This window comes from Motacilla alba, chromosome Z, assembly GCF_015832195.1.
Source record: "Motacilla alba alba isolate MOTALB_02 chromosome Z, Motacilla_alba_V1.0_pri, whole genome shotgun sequence".
Classification (NCBI taxonomy): domain Eukaryota; kingdom Metazoa; phylum Chordata; class Aves; order Passeriformes; family Motacillidae; genus Motacilla; species Motacilla alba.
Genome location: NC_052046.1, coordinates 55,855,597 through 55,880,749, shown reverse-complemented (window position 1 = coordinate 55,880,749; position 25,153 = coordinate 55,855,597). Strand labels below are relative to the sequence as shown.

Sequence of the window (25,153 nt, the reverse complement as noted above, 5' to 3'; positions counted from 1 at the left end):
GACATTTTAGTGGTAACCTGCACAATATTTTCCAAAACCATGACTATGATGAGAACAGTTATGTACTTAAACTAAGAAAGATAGCTTTTTTTCAAAAGTGCAATTTAATTGTTAGCACTGCCCTGACAGTCTGATACTCTTTAATTCAGTGTATGTGAAAAAGTGTTCTCTGATACAGGAAGAAGAGATCTAACTAATCTTAAAATTGCATACTTGCTGACCAATCAACATTTTCATGGAGTGGCCTAAAAATACCTCTGTGTTTTACTCTGACAACACTCAGTCAAGTAACATTTCTGTGGTGAATTCCCAATTTCAAGTAGTTGTTTCAGAAATTTAAGCAGATCTAAAGGGTGGAGTAGCAAGGATTGTGTAGAGGACATTAAAGAAGATTGCCTTCAACAATGAAAAATTACTAACTGGATAGTTAATACAGGAATTAGGAACTTTTCAACATTGTTTTTCCAACTCTGAAGTATCAAGTATGCACCATAATGATTGAGAACATTTTAACTGGAAGGGGCCATATATGACCACCTAATCCAACTACCTGAGCACTCCAGGGCTCATCATCAGTTAAACCATATTGAAAGGATTGTCCAAATGTCTTTGTAACAGAGAGTGGCTTGGAGCATTGACAACCTCTTTAGGAAGTCTGTGATTTGACCACCCCTCTCATTAAAGAAGTGTTTCCTAATGTCAATCCTGAACCTCCCCCTGTTTGCTCATTCACTCTTTAGCTTCTTGAATAGAAAAAAAAAAATCCCTCAGATTTTTTTAACTGAGACTTTGCTCAGTGTAATCTGAAATGTCAAAAAAAAAGTGAAATTGTTTCAATGCCAATCTTCATATTACAGCCTGCAGTATTCTTATTATGTAAGAGTTCAGGAAAAAAAAAGCTTCAGACATCTTTGCAATAAATCAATAAACAAACTTTTATGTTCCATTTGTAGCGGGGTTTTTTGTTGGTTGGTTTGTTTTTTTAATGTTGTAAAGTAAGGAGGGGAAATGTACCTTATTTATATTTTACTGGAGTTTTGAGATTGTGTAATTCAAACAAATTTAAGTACAAAGGATACATTAAAATAAGGCACAACTTCTTCTGCAATTTATTAAAGGACAGAAAACAAAGAAGAGATTTTTTAATTTCATCTATACTGTGTCCAGTTCACAGCCTCAGCTCTGCAAATTTACTCATTGCCCTTAGACCCCTTCCTTCCCAATATGAAGTGAAAAAGTTCAATTAAATTAAAAGCCATGCCTCTGAGCAGATTCCATTTTTGCTAAGTAAAAGAAATACAAATATGCAGTGATAAATTTTGTACTTTAGAGGTCTGATATTATTTTTTTGAACAGCTACAATAAAAGCGTGACATTTTGCCTTTACTAAATAAAAATAATTTTAAATATCCTAGTTTTAATGTATTTGGAGTTGCAAATACACTTACCTCTTGCTAATTTCCTGATCCCAGAAAAGTATATTATTAACCTGAGAGGGATGAAAAGGTCTAGTGAAAGATCTTGGCTGATTTGCCTGGCTGTGAATCTCAGAACATCACAGAGAAGAGTCTATAGGTTGCAATTATGGGCATTATGGATCTCATTCCATTTCAGTTTTAGTTTTGAGCTCTCCAGTATATCTACTCTGGATTTTCTGGTATACTCTCTAGCCAGTTCACCAACTTGCTAAGTTTGATATTGAATACTGTTGGAGTACACAATCACATACAAATGATGATTCAAAATCTCTTCTTTCTAGATTACTAGATTTGTTCAAGAACAGGAAGATGAAAAAAAAAATGTAGTCTCTATCTAGACAGTAACAAAAATCTTGCCAGACATTTTAAAAATCTAAATAACTGGGCCACTTTTTGCAGTAAGAGAAACTAAAATTAAAAGACAAATGAAATATATAATACCAATATAAAATGATTCCGTAATACTGTTGCAACAATAGTATGTTGAGTGTGGTAAAACAGATACAGTATTATTAATGGCAGTGTTGAGCACTGTAGTTTACTCTTGATTTTAGTGGTGAAAATAACAGCATCACATCTTCAGAGTTCAAGATTTTCTACTTTTTCATCAACCACAAAAAAAAAAAAAAAAAAGAAAAAAAAAAAAAGACAAACCAGCAACAAATTCTTAGTGATGACTAAAACACTTTAGGAACCACTTATCACAACCATGAGAGGTGGTCTAAAGTAGCCTCCCTTGGTAGGTAGATTTAATACCACCTCCAACATGGTGTAATGTGGTGCATTTTGAAGGCAGAAAAAATTGCTCTTCAAAAATATCATGCTTAGAAAGTGACTAAGAATAAGAAGAAATTTCAGCATCTATTGAGCAACTCAACTCAAATGTTTTCATGGTGTATGAAATTATCCTGTTCAATCGTGGACCAAGAGAGTGGGGGACATGAACACTTCTATGACTGCATGAACATCCTGAATCCTGAGTACAAATTCCAGCTACAACATAGCATACTTTGGTAATCTCTTCTTCACTTCTCTTTTCATCACTTTCATAATTAATTCCATATAGAAGATAAATGTTCACTAAGACAAAAATTATGGAAGGAGAGCAAGTAAAGAAATTCCAATTCATAGGCAATTTTTTTTTTTTTGGTAATGCCTTTTATTGTATTTAAAAACTAATAACGGAAACCATTTGCCAAACACACTGAGTCTCTGACGGAGAGACACATATGTGATCTGCTAATTTACAGCTTGCATGTACAGATGTTCACACTTAGTAAAAGGCTTCTTAATAGCATTTTAAAATTAAACATGTGTTGATAATAGACCCAAACAACACAGCAACTAAACTGATATATGTTTTCATGCCTCACCATGCCTCATGCTCTAACAAAAAACCCCCCCAGCACTTCAATTGCATGTACACAAAATAAATGTTATTAAAAAAAGACTGAATGAAAACTTTCATTAATTTTTCTGCCTATGATCTGATTCCAAGCTAAAATATCTAGAATGCTACTAGGTTTATGTAGCCGAAAGCAGAACCACAGTTTGTTCACAGACATTGCTTGCTGTCTGAAATTTTTTTATCCCTTTACAAAACTTTGAACCCCATCCAGCTTTGACACACTGCCTCTTCAGTTAATAACTATCAAGTTTCCCCTTGTCTCCTGTCTACTTTTCTTTGAGGCAATTGCGCACTCAGCACCCTGAGATAATAACACACATCTGTAAGATAAAAGCAATGGCATTAATGTAATTGTCTGCCTTTCTCTCTTTAGCCTAATCTTTTTTTTTCTTCAGTTTTGACTGCCTCTGTGACACCTGTTTTTGTCTCCTCTGATCCTACGACAGGTTTTCCGCTGACAAGGTTTTTGCCTGACAGAGATTCTGCCAGACAAGAACATAATAAAATATGAAGAACTGCTTGTCAGAGTTTCTGCCAATGCTCACATGAAATGATGGGGGGGAAACGACAAAAAAAAGAATCCTGACCTTTTTTTTTTTTAAAGGGGCCCTATGCTAGTTGCTTTTGGCCTGTCAGGAAAACGGCTTCCCTGGCCAATTCCTGCAAGCCGAACAGGTGTCTTTTCTGTGTTTTCTTTCTGTAGAAAAACATTTTTCTTTGATAGTAGAAAACATGATTGCAAAGGGAAAAAAAATAAAGGGACAAAAAAGAGCCACAAATACTGTCTCAGAAATTCATGTTATAGCTAAGTTTATGTAGTGGTACCTCAAAACCATATCTTTGATCCAGAATTGGCCATCTAAATTACTAACAAAAATAAAATGGTAGACTTTTTCTCCCCCCTTCTTTTTCACAACTGATATATTCAAAGGAACATGCTGTAAAGGACCTTTGTACCAAGTTCTCAGAAAAATATCTGGGCTATTGGGACCAGGGTAAAGAAGATGAGACAGAGACACTTGTGTGAGCTTTGGACCTTGTACTACTCTCCACCAGTATGTGCATTAGTGCCTATGCAAAAGAGGATTTCAGCTGATTAGTCTGATGATTAGTGATGGAGAAACGCATATAGATTAATCATGTGAGCATTCCAACACACAGCTGCTTTTGTGTGTCTTGATATCAGCAGCCTCCTCTGCTGAAGACAGCAGCTATGGATCATGGTGTCACAGTCCTCAGTGCACCAATTTTGCCCACCAGCCTGGATTCCAAGTCCAGCGGTTCAGAGCCCCTACTAAAGCTCAGGCCTGGATCTTCGATTCCCTTCTAAACTGCATTGTAGGTGTATCAGGCTGTAGTCCTGTCTTCTAGATTACCCTCAGATTCATGTTACAGCCTAGTCTTCTATCTCACCTTTGCCCCCCACTTTTTTGTTCCTGATTGAAGCCTGTAGATGGACCTTTGACCTGACTATATTCCTTTCCCGTGCCTGAAATTGTCAATGTACACAGTTACCAGCTTCTCATTCAGTCTACCATGGTCTGACTTTAAGGAGTTGTGCTCATGGTGCAGGCATGGCAGTGCTCTCATTGCCTTTGACTACTGGCTTAGAACCTTTGGTTGGACAGTTCACTTTTTTGCTGCTCCTTGAAACATAGATTAATGATGTCGTTGTTGAAATCTACAATCTATAATGGAAGATGCTAAATAATCTCTTTCTATTACTTTGATTAGTCATTCAACTTTGAACTTTCCAGTCTCTTTCCTCCAAAGCTAAATGTCCCCTTCCTATCAACCATTAACACCTTCTTAAAACTATTCTGTTCCTTAATTATAGTAAGATGGGGTTTAATATGTATCTTAATCATCCTAACATCATTTGGCTGACATATTATACACAGTAAGACATAAGCATATTTGGGAGTCCTGGACTGTGGTTTGGATTTGGAGGATTTCCATCTTAATCCTAATACACTTCAATTCCATTAACTGTGATTCACAGTTTTACAGAAATTCTAAGTGAGAAGGGATTTCTACAAATTGTCTGGTGCAGTCTTCCATTGAAAACAGGGCCTTAGATTAGTTGGTTCTGCCAAGATGTTTCTTTTATACTTAAAGCTGTGGTGGGGAGAGGGGAAATTCCATCTTTTCTCAGACAACCTATTCCATCTTGTATGCAGCCTTGAAAACTGTAATAAAAATGCAATAGGCACTGCCCACCTGTTAATATCATTCTCTTTGAATCATGTCATGGAAGCATTTCACAAAGGCAAGCCAAGACCATGGTGGTGTTTCAGTTTAGGGTGTAACTCTGGTTCAAGCATATGAAATGCTCTCCCACATGTGCTAAACCACCTCAGTTTTTCCAGGAATACCTGCTGTCTTGAGGTTGCTAAGAGCTGAAGGTGTTCAGACCCTGGGAAGGCTGGTTCGTAAAACTAGTTCTACCATTCACATACATCAGTCTTACCCATTCCAATTCATGTAATCTGCCATTTCACAAAGCTCCTGTTAAATATACTTCAGAAAAATTTACTGTAATCAATTAGAATAGAATTAGAAAAGTCTCTGAGACTCACGCTGTACATTTCTTGTATTATCTGTTCTCTTTCTAAAATCCAGATAGAAATGGGATAATTGAGGAACACTATTATTGTCTGCTAAATTAAACTGGGGCAAGTGTCCTCATAATGCTATAGCTCAAAATGAAATTCCTCCTAGTATGTAAAAAAGTTTTTTCCTTTCAATTTCATATTTGCAAAAGGGAAAGCTGAGGTAAAGTTACCCATGGTATTATCATTTACACATCTGAAAGCAATATGAATTTTTTATTCTTGCAGTCAAATCACATTTTAACCTTATGAAGCTGTATGGAATGAAGTAGTAGGGTTTGTTTCATTTAGAGCTGTTTCAATTTGTGTTCTGCTTAACCTAGTGAACTCTAGTTAATTAGGATGTTCCTATAAACAATTAAGCTTCTTGTAGGATCGTTAAGAAGATATAAAAATTTATGATGTAATAAACTGTAATAAAATGATAAAGTGGTTAGTACATCACAGCAATTCATGTGCAGCAGCATAGGTGTTGAAAGAGACAAGTAGGCAGGTACTGTCACCTAAACATCCTGGAGTGGTTGCATGTTGCAGAAGTCCACCACTGCTTCCACACAAATCTGTTGGTGATTTGAACTCCCATGTCTCACAGAATTCATCCTGCTCATTTGGGAATCAAACAGTAATCACCAGACTCTCTTTTGCTCCCATCTGAAGCTTCACCATGTAGCAAACTTGTTATCATCATCTTAAGGGGCTCAAAATCATGGATTCCACTAACTACCTTTCCAAAAAGCAGCCTCTACTGCAACTGGAAAGAAGAATTCCAGATGCTAATTTAACATAACTGTTTGTATAGCCTTTGTTTCATCTGACACACAGCAAGTCTTTTGTTTCCTTCTGGATTCTCTCCTTAAGAAGAAAGGGTAAGACATCATCACCTGAGACATCTCCTAGAATTTTGTCCTATGGTATTGGGTGTACTAAATGAGAAAATAAGCCTTCTCTGTAAAATGTAAATTCAATAATGATGGGCACACAAATAAGAATATCTTGCACTTTTGAAATACTTTTAGTCTAAATGTCTGTGGGCATTTTATCAAAGGCAATCGTAATTTTATAAAGTGTATTTCAGAGTTGTATAGCAGACACCCACTCAGTCCTTAGATGAGTGCTTAATGCCTGGTTAACGATAATCTCACCTGGCCATGTCCAAAAGACATTGGCTTATTCAAACCTAGGAATGTAAACCAATGAAGTTGGGTAGAAGCGGAAAGGTCTAACTTCTTCCTGACTAAGTTAAGATGTCCTAGGGATGGCAGGGAAGAAGAGAAAAAAGTATTTTAAACCGAACAGATTCCCAGGGAAATGCAAGGAGGAGCAAGTGTGAGCATATGTAGGGTAGAGCCTGTGCTTCACCCCTCAGGAAAACATTACGTGACACCTGAGGGTGTCAAATTCTCATGAGCATTAAACTCTTGACCATATGGCTATGTAAGTATCAGCTAAATACAAGGATGAAAAAAGAAGGCTTCTTATTTGTTCTTGGGGCATCTAAGCATTACTTTTTTTTCTGTCACTTCTGTCTCATAAACTTTTGAAACAATATTATTTATCTTGGATGCCCTAATATCTGGATTTGGTTTCACTTCAGCTTGGTTAGCAATAAGGGGGATACCAGAGTAACACAAAGCAAACACTACATCACATAATTTCTATAAATGTGACAGGCTTTAAACCCAGATACTGGGTCAGAGTGCCCACAAGATAACAGAGTGTATTTTCTCTGTGCTGCATTGGCTGCTTTGGAAAATCCTGCTGAAGGGAAGTATAAAGGATTGCATAGGCAGAAGGGGGAAACTTTAGAAAGTATTCACCAGTAATGAAGGTTAATCTTGTAAGGTTCCTGGAAGCAACTCAGTAATGAAAAATACGCCTCTACCTTCAGGGTCAGAAGAAAGTTATTACAGATGGATTTAAATGATCTTGTCAGTAAAAGACAGGACAATCCAGACTACATCTAAAACAGTTTTACTTTTAAAGTCATGAAAAGCTAGCTTTCATTAATAATGAGCTGAAGAGAACTACATTGCTAAAAATCTAAAAATAACTTTTTTTTAGATTTTTAAAAAAATCTAAAAACAAATTTGTTAATAATCTGAAAATAACTATTAAAATTCATTTTCTCAAGTAATTTTAAATAATTTCAAATAATTAAATAAATTTTATAGAGGGAAACAACTGTATTTTATATTATAAATTGTGACAATTTTTATATCCTACTAGACAATGCAGATGTAACCAAATATTTCACTAGTCAACTATAATTACTTTTCTCTCTTATTTTCTATTTTTTTCCCTTTCTAAAATTTTACCCTGCTTAAAAATCTCCATTTTTAAGTCAAGAACAACATGGCAGTTCTGCCAGATTTTAGAGAGACTCTAAAATCAATTACATGTTTTCATTTTGTTTTACTTTGTCAGAGATGATCTTTGACTTTGCAAACCTGGATTTCTTTCATTTAATATCTTTAGACTGATAAAAAAATAGGAATTCAGATGAATTTCATTTCAACATAGCACTCATTCCCATCTCATTCCCATGCAGCTCACATTTAAATTCTAAACCTTCTTCCTAGATCAAGTCCTTTCAGAAACTTCAGGAAGAGGGAGACATGTGATTTCTAAAATTTCCTCAGCATTCTTCTGTTTATTTTCTTTATTTATTTCTACCTATCCTTCCTTCTATTTTCATTTCAGATTTCTTTTAACAGACAATTTCATGACCTAAAATGCAGAAATTCAGAAAACTCAACCATTCTAAATGAAGTAGTCACAGTCATGTTATGCATCTGACTTTAAGACATTCTCCATTTTCTAATGGAGGGTGTTTGCATTCTAAGTCTCATTAACAGCAAGCTAGCACCTGCCTTATATAAATACTAGCATAGCACCAGAAAAATTCCTTTACAAGGCGAAATTATAACTCACATGACAAGTCTTTGACTCCTACTCTTCACTGTATGGCAACTTTTAGTCAGAAAAATAATGGATGGGCCCTATGTGCCAAAATCTACTAGTTAATGCTATTTTTTTTTTATTACAACCAAACAGAATTTAATCTTAAAGTTACTGGAGAGAACATCTGACCAAACCTTATTTGGGGCTGTATGTGGCCTCACCGTATCTTAGAGAGATGTTAAACCTTACTTGACTGAATAGCTGAGCTCTGAACTGAGCTGATTGGCATGATGCAAATGAAAAGACATCAAAGACCATTAGAAGACTAAGGACTATATTTTTCTATAAGAGGAGAAAACAAAAAAAGAAAGAAAGAAAGAAGGGGGAGAGCAAAAATGTTTAAAGGATGCTTAATTTCCTAGAGTAGATTGTTTAGTGTAAAATTCAGTTGGTCCAAGTATGCACAGTATACCAGAAACACGCTGTTGATCTCTGAGATTTACCAGTGACCCATTTCAGGGTAAGACAAAAAACTGTCATTTCTAATTTTCTGGTTGTATCTGAAACAAGTTGATAATGATTTCACACAAACTTTGTATTATTATGATACCGTGGTGGGTTGTTTTGCTTTGCTTTATTTGTTTGTTGGGTTTTTTGTGGAGATATGGAAACTAAAATACGTAGAAAAAATATCATAAATAATAGCCTTAGTCCACTATAACTTATGATACCTTAACACATTTTTTTGAGCAAAATAGTTATGAGAGTAGGTAAGATTGTACTTGATTGATACTACATTGGGTCTTTTGATCTGTTGTACAAGATACAATAAGTGTATTTCTGCTAGCAGTATGGTAATTGTTATTCTGACATCAATGACAAATACAAAAGACAAAATTCAAAATCAATGAAATTAATGTCTTTTTACTGCAGACTTGCTTAATTTCTTTCCTCATAAGCTAAGATGCTTCAGTTAGAAGAAATGCGTGGCAAATAGAGTGGGTTTTTTTCATTATTTCCAATAAAGTTTCAGGGTTTTTTGTGCTAAAGAGAGTAAAATGTCACAACTTTGTTCACAGGATAGAATGCTTCTTTTAATACAAAAAAAATACCAGGAGAACAAATCAAGCACTTGAGTATTATTTTTTGTAGTCACCATATTTTTGTAATCATCATATTATTTCAAAGCCACAAAATACCAATTGCCTGGGTTAAAATAAATTCTCCTTCAAAAAATTACTATCAAGATTTTAATGAGATTTTATTTTCCATATGGACTATACAAAGTATCTTTAACATTAAAAAAAAAATCAAACACTTCATCTGTTTGATTTCTTAAAGTTTAAGAAATGGCTTATCCAATTAAGCCATTTAATTTTTGGGTTGGAAAATAAATCCCCACCCAACCTGCAAATATGAAAGCCAGGCTTTAGCTGAAAACAAATGAAAACAGTCTAGTCACCCAAATCCCTTAAAATACTCAGAGATTCATCCTAGGACTAGCCCACTCTCCATGATGCACAGCAGTACTTGATAATGCTGTTAAGCTCTGTGCAGCTTTTGGCTTTGGCATTAAAAACACTGATGGTAGGACTGCTATTGTAGTACAGCAGGGGTCAAAACTTGATAAGCTGAAATTTCGACAACAGAAACATTTATCTGGCCACTAAAGTACTTTCCAATGTAATATTGTTCATATAATTGCAATCCTAGGTTTGGCAACTCCAGACAGCTGTATCTGAACTTTTAGGAAACATTTTCTTTCAAGATGTGTGCAGCTTATTTTAGATGAGTGAGGGAAAAAGTGAGAAAGACAATGGAAGCAGCAGAGAAGAAAACAGGCCAGCAGTTGCAAAAGTGCAATAGTACAGTGGTGGCTGTATGACCTTTCCTCCTCCCTCTAAGAATCCAATGTTTTAATTGGCAGCTATTAAAATGAATTAACTCCACACAGATTAGTCAACTAGAGCATAAGTAGAATGCAGTTCTAAGCTATTTTTTGATCTATACAGTTAATTATGATTCTAGGTTATCAGAACTGAATAAGCACAGTACTTCCTGTTGGAAACACCTATTCTTTGATAATTGCATTCAGTAAAGCACTACATCATGTGTCAAGGAACTGAGCTGAAATTCATTAATAAAAATCATAAGGAAACCCTTTAATTAAAGCAGCAGGAAATACTCTTTGCATTCAAGGAACAACTTCTGAAAGTACTGTGCTAACATTTTGAAAGTAAAGGACTTCTGAACTGCAACGTGATTTTAGTCATTTTGAAATCCAGGTGCTACAGTGAATTGACCTGTCTCCTGAATGCTGCCCTCAAAATCCTCAAAAACAGCTAAGATCAAGAACTGAAGACATTGGAGACAATGAATCATTGTCTCCAGAAAATAATTTACAGACTATGCTTGATGAGTGTGAAACATGTATCTGACTTGTCTCACTCTGCCATAAAATGTAAGTACTCCAGATGATTGTACACAAAGTGCACTTAAAAAAAAGAAGGAAAAAAAAAGGAAAATTAAAAAGAAGAGCATTATTCACTTAGCACAATAGCAAAATAAACACTTCCTAATAATATATAGCTGTATTAAGTTTTTCTTTTTGGAATGTTAAGCACTTTGGTATGGGAGCAGGTGGTGTATCCCAAATCATCACGTTCTGCTTTCAATTTTCTGGATTTGTAAAACAGGGATATTTCCATTATATGCATGGTGGTAATCTCAGATTGGTGTCATAATATTCTGATTTTGAATTCAATCACTTCACAGAGAAGAATCAAGTCACAGGGAGGAAAATCTGATTATTCTCTTCCACACTCTTCCAAAATGTACTCCTTAAAAAGAAAATTCAGGATGGCCATGAGCCAGAATCTAAGTGCCAGACTCTCTGTTTCTGTTGCTCATCAGGAGGACACCCTGGAAAATACCTAGACAGGGCTTCCCTATTTTCTGATCAGCAAAACCTCAGATGCTGATTCTACACAAAACCTGAAGAGTGCCTGAACTATACAAATTTTGTGAGGTTTAGCGATTCTTCTAAGAAACGTGAATCTGGTTATACAGTGACTGAATATAATTTTCTGGGAAATAAGAGCAACAAAGATATACTATGTCCCTAGATAATCTAGTATACAATAAACTTATAACCAGCTACCAGATGGGTGGTGCTAGGGCATTTCTAGGCAGTCTAGAGGCAATGTTAGGCAATGACACAGCACTGCATGGTACCCGCATACCTGTTTCTCTTTCCATACATATGAATAAAAACTTCTCTGTCAATCTATGCTGTTGAATTTTTTGAGCATTCACACATAGCATATGTCATCATACTCAAGCACAAAACCACAGAGACATGAGCTAAATAGAGATCAAATTTATCTTAGGAGGAAAGTACTAACCTTTCATCTAAGTTCTCATCAAAATAAAATAAAATTCACAGTATATAAACCCCCAAATGTCTGGCAGAAATGGGGGATGAGAGCTTTGCTTGCTTGTGTAACGATAGTCTAGATCATGAGAAGAAAACTTTAACAGCAATTTCTTCCACACATATAGTAATCTTTCCTTCCCCCATCCCCAAACCCTCTCTGTTTTTCTTTCATTAAATCATTTTAGGTATCCTCCTTATTTGCTTTCTAATGGTGTATGTAGCTTTCTCCTGTTCTCTCATGCTAATTTAATAATGACTATTAAGGAAAAAAAACCTTCCAGGAACATTATGTAGAAAAGGATAAATAAAATTGAAGGTCTTTCTGTGAATTTTTATGCCTTTCATGCCTGATCTAGGAATTCTAACCCCTCCTATCTTCATTAAGATACTTAAACATGGGAAGAGAGGTTCAGCTCACAAATCATGTATGCAGACTTTCTTTGTGATTTAGGATACACTCTCAACATGTGAGATCTGAGTGTTTGATACTGCTAAATTTGAATTTCTATTTGGCCCCATGACTTTCTGGCTGATGCTTCTCTGCAATACAAACACTGCTGTGCAACCATTCTGTAAACTTTTTGCCTTTCTGTTAAGCCCTACAGGAACTACATTATTTTCTGGAGGCTAGAATATTCTTTTGAGTTGCACACAAGCTTTTAAACTTCAGTGGCATTTGAAGCTGTCACCAGAATAACAGAATCTTACTTTTGCATCCTACAAATTGCTATAAATAAGCCATACACAAGGACAAACACAGATTGTGCATACACACATATGTAGACAAATAGGTACCACTATTGTATGTATCAATCCAGTTCTTATTATTTAAAGATATTGGTAAGGATGGAAAGAATTGAAAAAACAAGCCCAGAAGAGACATTTCTTACCATGTGCCACCCAGCCATGTTTACACTGATCACAGGTTCTCAGGTTAATCTTCCCTGGCTGAAAACATTCACATGTGCAATTTACCAGTGTACAGCGGATGGCCTGGAAAAAGAAACAGAAAACACATGTTAATGTATTTCTTCCTACTTGTACAAATTTGTTGTGATAGCTAAAATGATATGAACTGCATAGAAAACCCCAGCCTTCTAACATTCGAAGCCTAGCTCCTATTTTAAGTAGAAATTAATTTTCTTTCAAAAACATATATCAGTATGTCTCATGGAGATGAATAAATTCCTGAAATATTTTTAAGATTTGCTCTATTTTCTTTAGGAAAAAAAAAAATTGGTTGGAGTTCCATAAATACCCTGGTTTTACATTGACTTCGTAAAGAAAGAAAGTTACTAGGGATGTCTTACCATAGGAGCATACTAGTTTCAAATCCAGATAAAAATTAGGAAACAAAAACATATGGAAAGGAAAACTAGGAATATATTTCTCCTTCCTTCATGGAATCCAAAGTTTATTTTTGAATTTCCTTTTTGGGGTTCACCTAACACATAACTCTGCAAAAAGATGTAATGGATTTTATGTGTTCCCAAAACACTAAACTGATTAGGATGGGCTCAAAAAACATCCTGTAACTTGCCTTCACATCTCTCACTTTCTCCAAGAACTAGGAATAGCATTTTACCTCTTAAAACTCCTCATTTGTTAAACATGCATTTCTCTGTTTTAAAGTAGGAATAGTGAAACTCCAGTCCCACGCAAAGATCTCAAATTTGCTTAATAATACACCTTCCTTAATAACAGACTTTCTCATCTTCCTTTTTAGAATTATTTCAAAAATTACACAGGTTTACTTTGACAAGGGCTAGCTACAGCCACAGAAAAATGAATATAAATTGAATGAGCTTCTTTCTAATGTAACAGACATATGTTTTAAAATAGTGTAGAAGATGACCTGTGCACTTCAAACTGCTACTAATAAATTTATAGCATGCATTTAGATGTAATTTGCATGGAGATTTCTAAGACAGAGAGGCTTATTCTGACCATTCACAGATTAACAATCTACTGTAACTACCAGAGCTGCCAGGAAAAGATATCTCTATAGATTTAGATGCAATCAATGATTACTTGGGGGTTAAGATGGGGGAAGGGTGCTTTATACACATTGCCACAGAGATACCAAAGAATTCTGAAGACTCCTGCCTTTTACGAAGAATTAATATGCATATTTTCCATACAAAAATTATTATCTTCACTCTAGTGACTTTAAATACATTACATTCAGTATTAGCTTGCCCTGGCTAAGGTCCCTGGCTGCTGACAATGAAAAATCCTCAGAATTATTTTAAATGTTTATCCCTTCACTTATTTATCCATCTGCATCAGAAGAAATGTAAAGATATTTATAGTTCATGGATACATTTAATATCTGTGTTTCTCTGACAAGTTTCTGTCACAAGAGTCCTTTATTCCTCTTATCCTATGTGCTCCTTTACAACCTTTTACTTTCAAAAACCTAGTGAGGGAAAAAAAATCTGCTCTATTATGCTTGACACTTCAGGGCCTAAGTCCCAATGTCACCTGTCCAATTACTCATTAGCCAAGCTATAAAACATTGCTCTGTGGATGCATCATTAAAAGAATTAGTAATACAAAATATAAGGGTACCAAAGAAGTGCTGAGCTTGCAGGAATAATATATGTGTTTGTGGGTTATGACAAAAAAAATCTCCTGGAGGGTCCTGTTTCATGTTCAATAGTGTATTGACCTGGTAATATATCAAGACTACACTGGTCAGTAATGGTGTTCTTTTGCTAATATGTTCATTAATTAATGAACTCAGTAATTAATTGCACTGCAAGAAGGAGGTCTTTCAAAATTATATTTTTATTTTACTATAGAAGATTTTCTCACATTCACCACTTTTTTCAGATCTCTGCATCTACATGACATACACTGGTTGTATTTGATGATATTTTGATTTCTTCATGTGTCATTTACAGTACATGAAAAAGATGTAATAGTGTAGGGCATGTACTAGATCAAACTCTGACATTTGGAAGAGTTGCTTTATTAAGGCTCATCAGCATTTCCATTACAACCCTATCCACTTTTGGCCTAGAGGTCAACAGGTTGCCTGTAAAAATTTGATTCAGCTTGGACCTGAAATACAGTGTTGAAGTTTAAGAGTACGTTTTATTACACCCATTCAAAAATTACCCATTTAGCCACTATAGATTATAAACTGGGGGGGGGGGGGGGGTGGGGGGGGGTGGGGAGGGGGGCAAAGTTTAGAGGTTACATGTTTCTTTTCCTCTTCTCTGGATTAAAGAGAGCATTGATGATGTAAAGTGTTGAACTAATTAATTAGTATGATTTCTATCTTTTATACATATTGCCGAAAAAATTCACCCACATTTTTCAGAAACATGAAAATATCAGCTATTTTCTCCAGTAAATAAATTAGAAAGTCTTCAAAAAGAGCTATGCATTTTTATAAATTAATATCAATTGGCATGAAAAAATCAAAACATAATTAGCATGGCCAAAATATTCAGCCCAGTCTTACCTGGCTGCTTTTTCTGCCAAGGGTGTATATTGATGCCAGGTTGTAATTTGGTTTCAGTAGTTTCCCATTCCACCACAGAGAATCACATGCATACTACTGAATGATGAGGATTACCCCTCAATCTGGAAGATACTCATTTAGGACCAGAAATACTCATTCTAATTCATGTTCTGGCATGATCTTGGGCAAATTATTTTGTTAGCCTCATACCCACATTCCCTAAACAACAACTAGACACAACACAATGACATTAAGTGTTGCCAGGGCAGATGCAACATAAATTTGGAGCCATTCTATAGTAGTAGAGGTTATTGAAAGTCTCAAATAGAATTTTGTCTTTATTTCAGAGATTAATTTTTCACTTTGCTTAGTTAATTCAGAATTACTGTAACTACATGAAATTGCTACAATACCCGACGTGAAGCCAATGTAAGTCAGTGACAGGAAGATTCAAGATGCCAAAAACAGTGTGTGATCCTACACACAGCATCGGAACACTAACATTCATTAACATCAAAGAAAGTAACGTGCTTTAAGACCTTCTCAATGCAACTAGCAAATTCACTGAGACTTACAAAGCTATGCATCACCATTATGAACACCTGTACTTTCACTTGTTTTTCAATACTACTTAACTTAGGAATAGAAGTCACTGACAGCTTGTGCAACAGGCTCAGGAAGGCCAGAAGGGCAGCTGAAGGTGAATGTGGCATAGATTAACCTAAGAACCCAAAGTTTTAATGCAGACCTCCATTCCTCAGCAGCAGGATTTTAAGGTACAGTAGCTGGTGTTCCTGTAGGTAGATGAGTGGGTTGGTGTAACTGTGGCTGGACATTTGGTACTGCTCAATTTGAAAGGGATGGGGTGGGAAGTGGGGATAATAAAAAGATATTCGATGTAGCAGCTGAATATTGCAACCATTGTTCCAACCTGTTAAAGTGTAGGTATAAAAATCCAAGGGTGTAGCAATGTTAGAATTTTGCCAGAAAGTGCTTCTGAAAGAGTTTAGCTAGGCATCATGCACTGTAATTCTGCCTTCCCAAGATTTTGATAAAAAGTTTATGCAATGGGACTTTATATACTACACTATTTTCTAGGGAAAGAAACAGAAATTTTTCCAGACAGAGATTTTCCTCAGGAACTTCCCCAGGAAAGCCAGAAAGAAAACAGAAGGAAAAGAAACCAGTGAATAGTGAAAGGAATACTAAAATCAGAAGACACAATCTTCTGTGTATTATCTGATAGGCAACCATGTCTTTAGATGACAGCTTGCAGGTTAACACCTTAAGTACACAACAAAACATGGTTTCCTACATACACCTCCTTGAAACATACATGCTGTTATATTTTACTATGTCAGTGGCCTGCAGTAAGCAGGAATTCTCAGACATTTTTATACATACCATTCACTAAGTTCCCAACATACTGCTTCTTGTATTTCTATCAAAATTACAATGGCCCTTGAGGGCCAATGCAGGAAATGGGCTGGACCTGAGTAGATTTTAAATATATATAAATAAACAATATATAAAATATAGAAAAATAAATATATATAAAATAATAAAATAAATAAAAATAAATATATAAAATATAAAATATAAATATATAAAATATATAAAATATATAGAAACAAAAATATCTATAAAAATAAATTTAAAATAGTTTATACTGCTGATTTCTTAAATCCTAAAATTTTAAAATTGACATTGAGAAATATCCTGCAGCTCTCTTTGAGATGTTCTTCCTGTAAAGCATAATGCAAAAAGAAAGGCACTTTGCCTAATATTAAAGCATTATGTCAGTACAACTATGCCTAAGTTTGTATGGCTATTAAAAGATCTGACTTCTCTAGGTTTCTCCTAGACCAAATATATTAATTTAATATTATTTGGGTGATTTTATTATATCTAAAAAGTAAATATTATTCACATTTTAATAGAAATAGCCTACAGTAGTAATGGAAAAATCAATTTTTCTGGGTATATTGCAGATCTTGCAAGAGATGCGAGTCAATAAGCTGCCATGAAAGGAATGACAGTGTGGGAGAAGAAGGAGAACATCTAAAGAATAGATATGATTGCTTCTCTGGATTACTTACAAGTGATCACAATAGATGGAGATGGTTTTAAATGATGCAACATTCTGGAGAGACAGATAAGTTTTGCAACAAAACTTCATAATGTAACTCGTGATGAGGCTCAAGAATTCTGTGAGGTTGAATATCATATTACTGAAGTCTTAACTACATCTTTCTATGCAGAGGCAGTGTTAAAGAGTCTTATTCCTTACGTCCTTGCCTCACCTTTACCAAGTGCCTTTAAAAAGGTATTTAAAAATGTCTTCTTTCCTCATGTATATCACTGTGTACCTGAATACATAATGGAGTCAACTATACTCATTCATTGGTGTCCCATCTATCTTTCTTATGCATCTCCTGTACATTTACACCACAGAGTTCACACAATCTAAATCCACTGTCACCAGCCACAGAAGCATAAGGCTTGAAGATAATTTGGTCCTGTGAAATTTTTTTAGTGAGACGACAAACCAGAAAACTGGTGCCTAAGCGCAGTTCTTGACAGCTGTATTAAAATCTGTAAGACTAAGTGAGTATGCACTCTACACAAATGTGTTAGTTAGCAAAGATGCCATGGGTTTTAAACACACACATACACATATACACATATGTATATCTGAAACCTAGATTTTGTACAATAAAGATTTTGCATAAAAACAATTCACAAGTTCTATGTATTTTTGTAATACAGGCAAAAGCTTTCCACATTTAATTGACAGAGTAAATAATCTCATTTATGTTTTTAAAACTAATAACAGTTCAGGGGTTATATACCAATGAATGCAATATTTGCATGAAATTATGAGAAGTGTTAGAAGCAAAAAGCACTTTTTGCAGCTTATGTCTCAACTTTAAGAGAAACCCAAACACATTAAATTAACTTTTTCTATCCATCGTCAAACAGTTTTACTCTCTATTGCAAATAAAAATTACATAGTTTTAAACTCATATTTTATTTATTTATTTATTTTATTGAAAGTAAATATCGGTAAAATGGCATACCAAAATAATCAAAGTTAATGAGCAAGACTAATAAGAAACACAGAGATCCACTCTTTTTTTGCTGTTATGTTGACTCATGACAGAATAAGTTATGACGTAGAAGACAACAGATGAGTTCGTCAAATGTTTCAACACTTTCTTAACAGAAAGTCTCCTATGCCATTAATTTTCTCATTGTGCTTCTTTGTTATAAAGCTAAGAAGATAATGTCTATATGACAGGACTATACCATACTACTGTTTTAGGTTCAGAGTTTTTTCTTTATTTTTTTCAGAGCACATATATGTTCTTTAAAAAGCTCCTAAAAAATCTGTCACTCCTCTTCTTTACTACTTTATTAATCCAGATAATATTTTTTGTGCCAAATAAGTACTTATTTAAGAAATCATAGCAAAAGTTTTGCAGTAGAGATAGCAAAAAGGTACAAATGAAATTACACTTCTTCTAGTGTGGCAAACTAGTACTCTAGCTGGCAAATCAAGAGTAGCACAATGTCACCTTCCTGTAATGCGATTGGTATTATAGGGAACTGTTTTGGTTTAAACCCAGCTGACATCTAAGCCCCACACAGACATTTGCTCACTTCCCTCACAGTGGGATAGGGGAGAGAAAGCAGAATAGTAGGAGGGAAAAAATTGGTGGGTTGAAATAAAGACAGTTTGGTAGGTAAAACAAAAAACCCACAAGCAAAATTAAACAAGGTATTCATCATCCCTCTTCTCACCTACATTTTAATTTCTATGAAAGAGGGAAAATTGAGGTGGAAATGCTTGCTGCACTTTCTCCAGAAAGCAGCAGAAACATGCGGAAGTATTTCTGTCTCTGCAGGGACAATTTTGAAACTCAGCTAAAATGTTTGTATTGGTAATTCCGCAGCCAAAATACTGGACTGGAAGAAGGGGAATGCCTTGATACTGACCCAATAGATGCACTTAACCACTCAACCTATAACTACCCAATCTGAAAAAAAATGGGTGATCCTAATGTATACATTTTCAGAGATAAGGCTAATCAGCTGCGCACACAACATGGTGAGGAGTGAGGGAACAGGTAAGGCAGAAACATTAAGCATTAATATTTCTTCTGTTGGGACAAAAATGTTAACAGATTTTTTAAATTATATAAGTTGACTTTGATTTATCATTAGTAAATGAATGCTTTTATACATAGGAATCACCTAGAGACAATAACTTTAAGTGATACATGACCATTGCTAACTTCAATCCTAATAGCCTAACAATGCTTTGCCCAAAACAAAAAACAATAAGGGGGGATTAACTTTGCATTTGAATGATCTGAAACATTCATGTAATGCTATTATATTTTTAATCTCTCTCCCATTCAGAGATACTCAAATACCTTCTGAGTTATTCACTGCATTGCAGTATTTTATTAGCAATTTCACATCACATTATATTAGTGTTGTTTCTTACTTGTATTTATTTTCAGTAAATACAATTTGAAAGCTAATAATATTGTTATATTTCTCTGTAGCATTCAAGAAAGCAGTTACTAATATATTATGAAAGGAAGCATGCTGACAAGAGAGAAAGCTGTTAATAGGATAAAACAGCCTTTCCTAGAGTAAAGAAAACCTAGTCTCTAAGCATGCTAGAAAACATGTTTTCAAGTCTTCTTGAGAAAGAGCTGTTAAGTGAATGGGGAATAAGAAGAGAAGAAAAAAAAATTGTTTGTAGTCTTGCATTAATTTAGGAGCTGCTCTTTAGTTCTACCCCAGACACCAGTAAAACAAACCTGTGTTAAGGAATACTACCTGGACTTTTCTAGAGAAATATAACTCGGAATATATGTTTTATTTTTCAGGAAGTGTCTGTAGGGCTTTCATGCTGCTCTGAGATGCTCAGCTCACAGGGCTGCCCACAGGATACTATACAAAGGCTGCAGGTACAGTGTCACCCTATGTTTCTATAGCATGCAAAACTAGCCTCATCTCAGGCATCAAAGTTATTTGCACTGAAAAAATTAAGACTGACAAGAACTTCTTTGCTTAAAATTTGAAGAAAAAAATTAGATGATTTAAGAATGAGATTCCCTGCGCCCAAGAGCCTGTTAGCAAATAGATATTTGTTCTTACAGATGAAAACCAGATTTCTGCTATGAAACCAACACTGTCAGTCACTGGAGCTCAGCCACATATGTTGCCAAGGCAGCAGTCAGTGTCAGATAGGTATCCATGCACGGATGTTTCACATACCCTTCTCCATCCATTACTCTCTAGAGAATGACACTGCAAGCTACACCCAGGCATTCATCTCGAGTGTGTCCTTTAGAGACCACAGGAGGCAAGCTGCTTCCACCAGTTTTACTGGTCTGCACTGGACCAGTGATTTACTCTGCCCTGGTGAGACCCCACCTGGAGTACTGCATTTGTCTCTGGAGTCCTCAGCAAAGGAAGGACATGAACCTGTTGGAGGTAGTCCAAATAAGGACCTCAATGATCGGAGGGCTGGAATACCTCTCCTATGAGGAAAGATTGAGAGAATTGGGATAGTTCAGACAGGGGAAGAGAAAGGTCCAGAGAGTACACATAACAGCTTTCCACTACTTAAAGGGGCTTGGAATAAAGCTGGAGAGGGACTTTTTACAGGGGCATGTAGTGACAGGACAAGGGGTAACACCTTTAAACTGAAAGAGGGTAGGTTTACATTACATACAAAGAAGAAATTTTTTTGAGGAGGGCTGTGAAACACTGGTACATGTTGCCCAGAAAGGTGGTGGATGCCTCATCCCTGGGAACATTCTAGGTCAGGCTGGACAAGGCCCTGAGCTACCTGATCTAGTTGAAGTTGTTCCTGCCCATGGCAGAGGGCTGGACTAGATGATCTTTAAAAATTCCTTCCACTCCTAACCTCTCCATCAGCCCATGATTCTATGAAAACTCCGGGTGATAGTTTTCCAGAAAATAAGTGGATCTTTCTGGCAACTGAATTGTAGAAAGTATATTCTCATTACAAGAATATATATACTATTAAGTACATATATTCTTTTATGTAGATTACTGTAAAGTATTACTTTTTATTTATATATATATATATATGTGTATATGTATATATATGTATATATATATGTATGTATATATGTATGTGTGTATATATATATATATATATATACACACTATATATATACTCTTATAGTGTGGTATCAGCCTTGCTATTCAAAACAAGCTTCTACTGACTTATAGGAGATGTTTCAGAATAAAGTATGCCAACCAATAATTCACAACTTGTGATGTAAAAACTAAAACAAAATATGCTCCAAAAATTGGTAGGTTTTTTTGTTTGTTTGGTTGGTTGGTTTTTTTTACCTCTAGTATCTTAAAAAATACATAGAACCTGTGGATCAAGCATGAACATGGAAGGAAATTGCCAACAATTTTTAACATTATGTGGACTATTGGGTCATTAATCCACAAAAGAGGATTTTTTTTTAGTAACAATTAAAGTGGTTGAAAAAGAGTTACTTAAATCTATTGAATAAAATAACAAATCTATTAAGCCTAATATCTATTCTTCATATTGTTTCTCCACAAATCAATCAGAAGATGACAAGAATGTTAAAAGTCTTAAAGTTGATCAGATAACTCATAATCTCTAGACTAGTTTTGATCAATGTCAGTTAGTCTGTCCAGTAAAAAATAACAAGTGAATATATCTTTTTAACCAGTAAATAGGGAACCTTATGAGAAAAATGTAAATGTCCACACAAAACTATGTTGGCAAAATCTGTTAGATTTTTTTTATTTTCCACCTTTTTCTTGTATAAATTTAAAGAATAAGCAAGATCTGATTTAAGCAAAGTAAAATGCAGCATGGCCCATGGAATAGCTATTTATTTCTGTCCGTTTATTCAGGAATTCTCCTTGAATAATATCACAAATACCTGGTTTACGGTCTAATCTGCTCTTCAGGAAGTTTTCCCTTTCAGGATTTTTTTTCTTTCTCACATGTTGCTGCTTTCTGGATTCTAAATGATGGGTTTTCAATTTGGCAAAAAGAATTATGTGGATTTACACTGCACTGTGCTGCATTTTAACCACTGAAGATAATAAAGGTTCTACAGAAGTTACATAAAAGAATTATGATGAAAGATTTTATTATTTTGAAAGTAATTCTAAAAAGAAAATAATCCTTTCTCTCTCTTCAAGGTCAAAACTCCATACTATGTATCTTGTTCTTAAGTTATACCCTAAAGCAATAACTTCTTATTTACATTAATAAAATACTCAATGCTGCACTGTTCCTTCAGTGACCAACCCTGTCAGCCACTAAACTGATACAATAAGAAAATATTGAGAAGAAAAAAAACCACCTTTTTTTTTTGTCTTGCCCCCAAAAAGCCAGACTAATAGGTGAAAAATTTTTCTCCTCATTAGAGAAAGTAATTCATTACTTAAATATGCATTTATCTTATTAATGTAACTTTTAAATTTTTCTTCTTTGGTATTTTCTAAAAACAAAGCAATGGATATTTTTTCTTGAATATTCGCTAAAGTATATTCTATCCCTTCACCTTATTTAGAGGAGAGAATTCCAGTAAGTGTGAAATATGTGTCTCTTTGGCCAGAATGGAACATTAAAAAAAAAATAATATATATATATATATACACATATATACATACATGTAATAAAGCCAGAGAGAGAGAGAGAGAAAAGAGGGAGAAGGGGGGCAGGCAGTGGAGGGAGAAATGTTATTGGTTTTCTCAGAAGGATTTTCTTTTATACATAGCTTTATCCTATAATTTTGTCCCTGTTGGGCACACTGCCTAAATTTAAACACAAACAGTCAAGCAATGAAGAAACATTACCACATTTACTGTGAACAAAAACTCCCAGTTGTACAGTGAAATTTTAATACATTTCAACTTATCTCTTTTACTAATGGGGAGAGTACAAACCCTGCAGGAATTCGCTCTGCAAACTGGTAATTACAGTAGACTCACTTTTTTATAATGCATATGTATAGTCAGACACAAGAAACATAGCTGCCCTTTTGATGTAGGTTACAATAGGAATGTTTAAAAAAAATTATGAAAATCTGCAATTCTAAGGGAATGCACTATTTCATGGGAAGTTGTGCTTTAACTATACTAAAGAACAGAAATAGATATAGTACAATATAACATACATATATTTATTTGCTTTGTAATCTGAAGCAGAACTTTTATCAGGCTGTCTTTTTTTTCAAGTAGGGTAGGGTCTTTTTGTTTTGTTTTTGTTGTTGATGTTTGTTTTCCTAATATACTTAGTGCTACAAAGCTGGTTTCCATCCTACAGTATCATGTATGAATTCAGAAGATCTTTGTTCTCCCAGGCCTCCCCTCTACACAACCTTAAAATTTAAATAATTTTGATCATTAAGTTCATGTCTCATTAAATCATTGTAACATACATTTAAAAGCACTATATTAATTGCACAGATTTAAAACATACAATGTCCAACTCATAAAATAGGACATGCTTTGTCAGGCAAAACATGTTTGTTGTGTACACAAAGAGAGATTTAATTTATTCTGTGGACGTGTGAAATCAAATATCTACTGCCAAGTCATACATACAAAAAACATTTATCTTTAACACAATAATGATATGGTACAGTTATATGGTAAAATAGCTGAACAAGCAAACAAACAAACAAGAACAAAGTAGAAGACAAGTAAGGGTTTGCAAAAAACCCCATATTTCCAGGTCTTTTATGGTTTGCACCACTATTTCTTAATGTCTATCAACAAACCACACCACTTGATTCTGCAAATACTCACACCATCACTCTTTACATATATTCATATTCACATTCTATAAAGGTAGGAAAGAAATATCATACAATTCGTTAATTAAATCATTGTGTGCAATAAGAACAACACACAAAAAAATCATGTAAGAATTCCCATTTCTGCAGTTCCTGTAAAAAGGCACATCTTCAAAACTGCCAGAAGAGCAAGCTACACAACCTGGCATTTCTTTGAGCTGCATTTTCACCAGTTTGCACCACATAGCTTGGTGGAAACACAATTTGCCTGTGAAAAGGATCAAAGGCCAAATGAAAACTGTAACACTGATGGTGAAGGTCTCTCCTCTAAGACTTTAAAGATACTGTCCATGGTGGTCTTACTTAAAACCCATGAAATTTCACATGAACTGGAAATTTTAATTTCCCTTACTGCTGGAGAGTAGCTTTCTCACAGATGTAACCATCTTCTCTACAGAGGTGTTTTTTCAGCAGTGAAATTACTTCATTTAGAAGAGAGTTATTATTGACTGTGGAATGACTTAATTTTTTTCTTCTTTTAATCAAAGAAATCTGACCTTGACTAAATGTGAAGAGATTCCTTCTCATTCAGAATTAGGAGGTTTGGTAAGATCAGCTTGAGCATCAGACTGAGGAAGGGTGCTACACTAGGGTTACTAATGAAAGGCAAAGAACTTGATGTGTGTATGCATGGTAAGCATTTTACTAACTCTGAAATCCACAAACTGCTTGGAGAGTGAGAAACGTGTGTGCCAGCAGACCTTTGAATGTAAGCATTCTTCACAGTAACAAAAGTAATTTTCACAGAATAGGAGTTATATTCCATATGACATGTGGCCCTGGCTGACGCAATACTTAGGATGTGCTCAGTCAGCAAGCCTTTGTTGAAAGCATATGGGAGATTACACAAACTCTTCTTCAGAAATTACCTTCACTACTGTACATCATAATTGTCACAGTGATTTCTGTCTGTCTCAGGGTGGGCAGAGGAGATACACAG

The 25,153-nt window shown here is 34.9% G+C and overlaps 1 protein-coding gene across 11 annotated transcripts in view; it reads right to left on the bottom strand.

Annotated features, from left to right (window-relative positions):
- The window catches only part of BNC2 (basonuclin 2), a 334,627-nt gene that overhangs the window by 108,668 nt on the left and 200,806 nt on the right, over positions 1-25,153 (bottom strand). For all 11 annotated transcript variants that reach the window (XM_038125038.1, XM_038125036.1, XM_038125037.1 and 8 more), the window contains exon 3: positions 12,726-12,828. In XM_038125038.1, the coding sequence (XP_037980966.1) occupies positions 12,726-12,828 (103 nt within the window). The remainder of the gene's footprint in view (positions 1-12,725; positions 12,829-25,153) is intronic.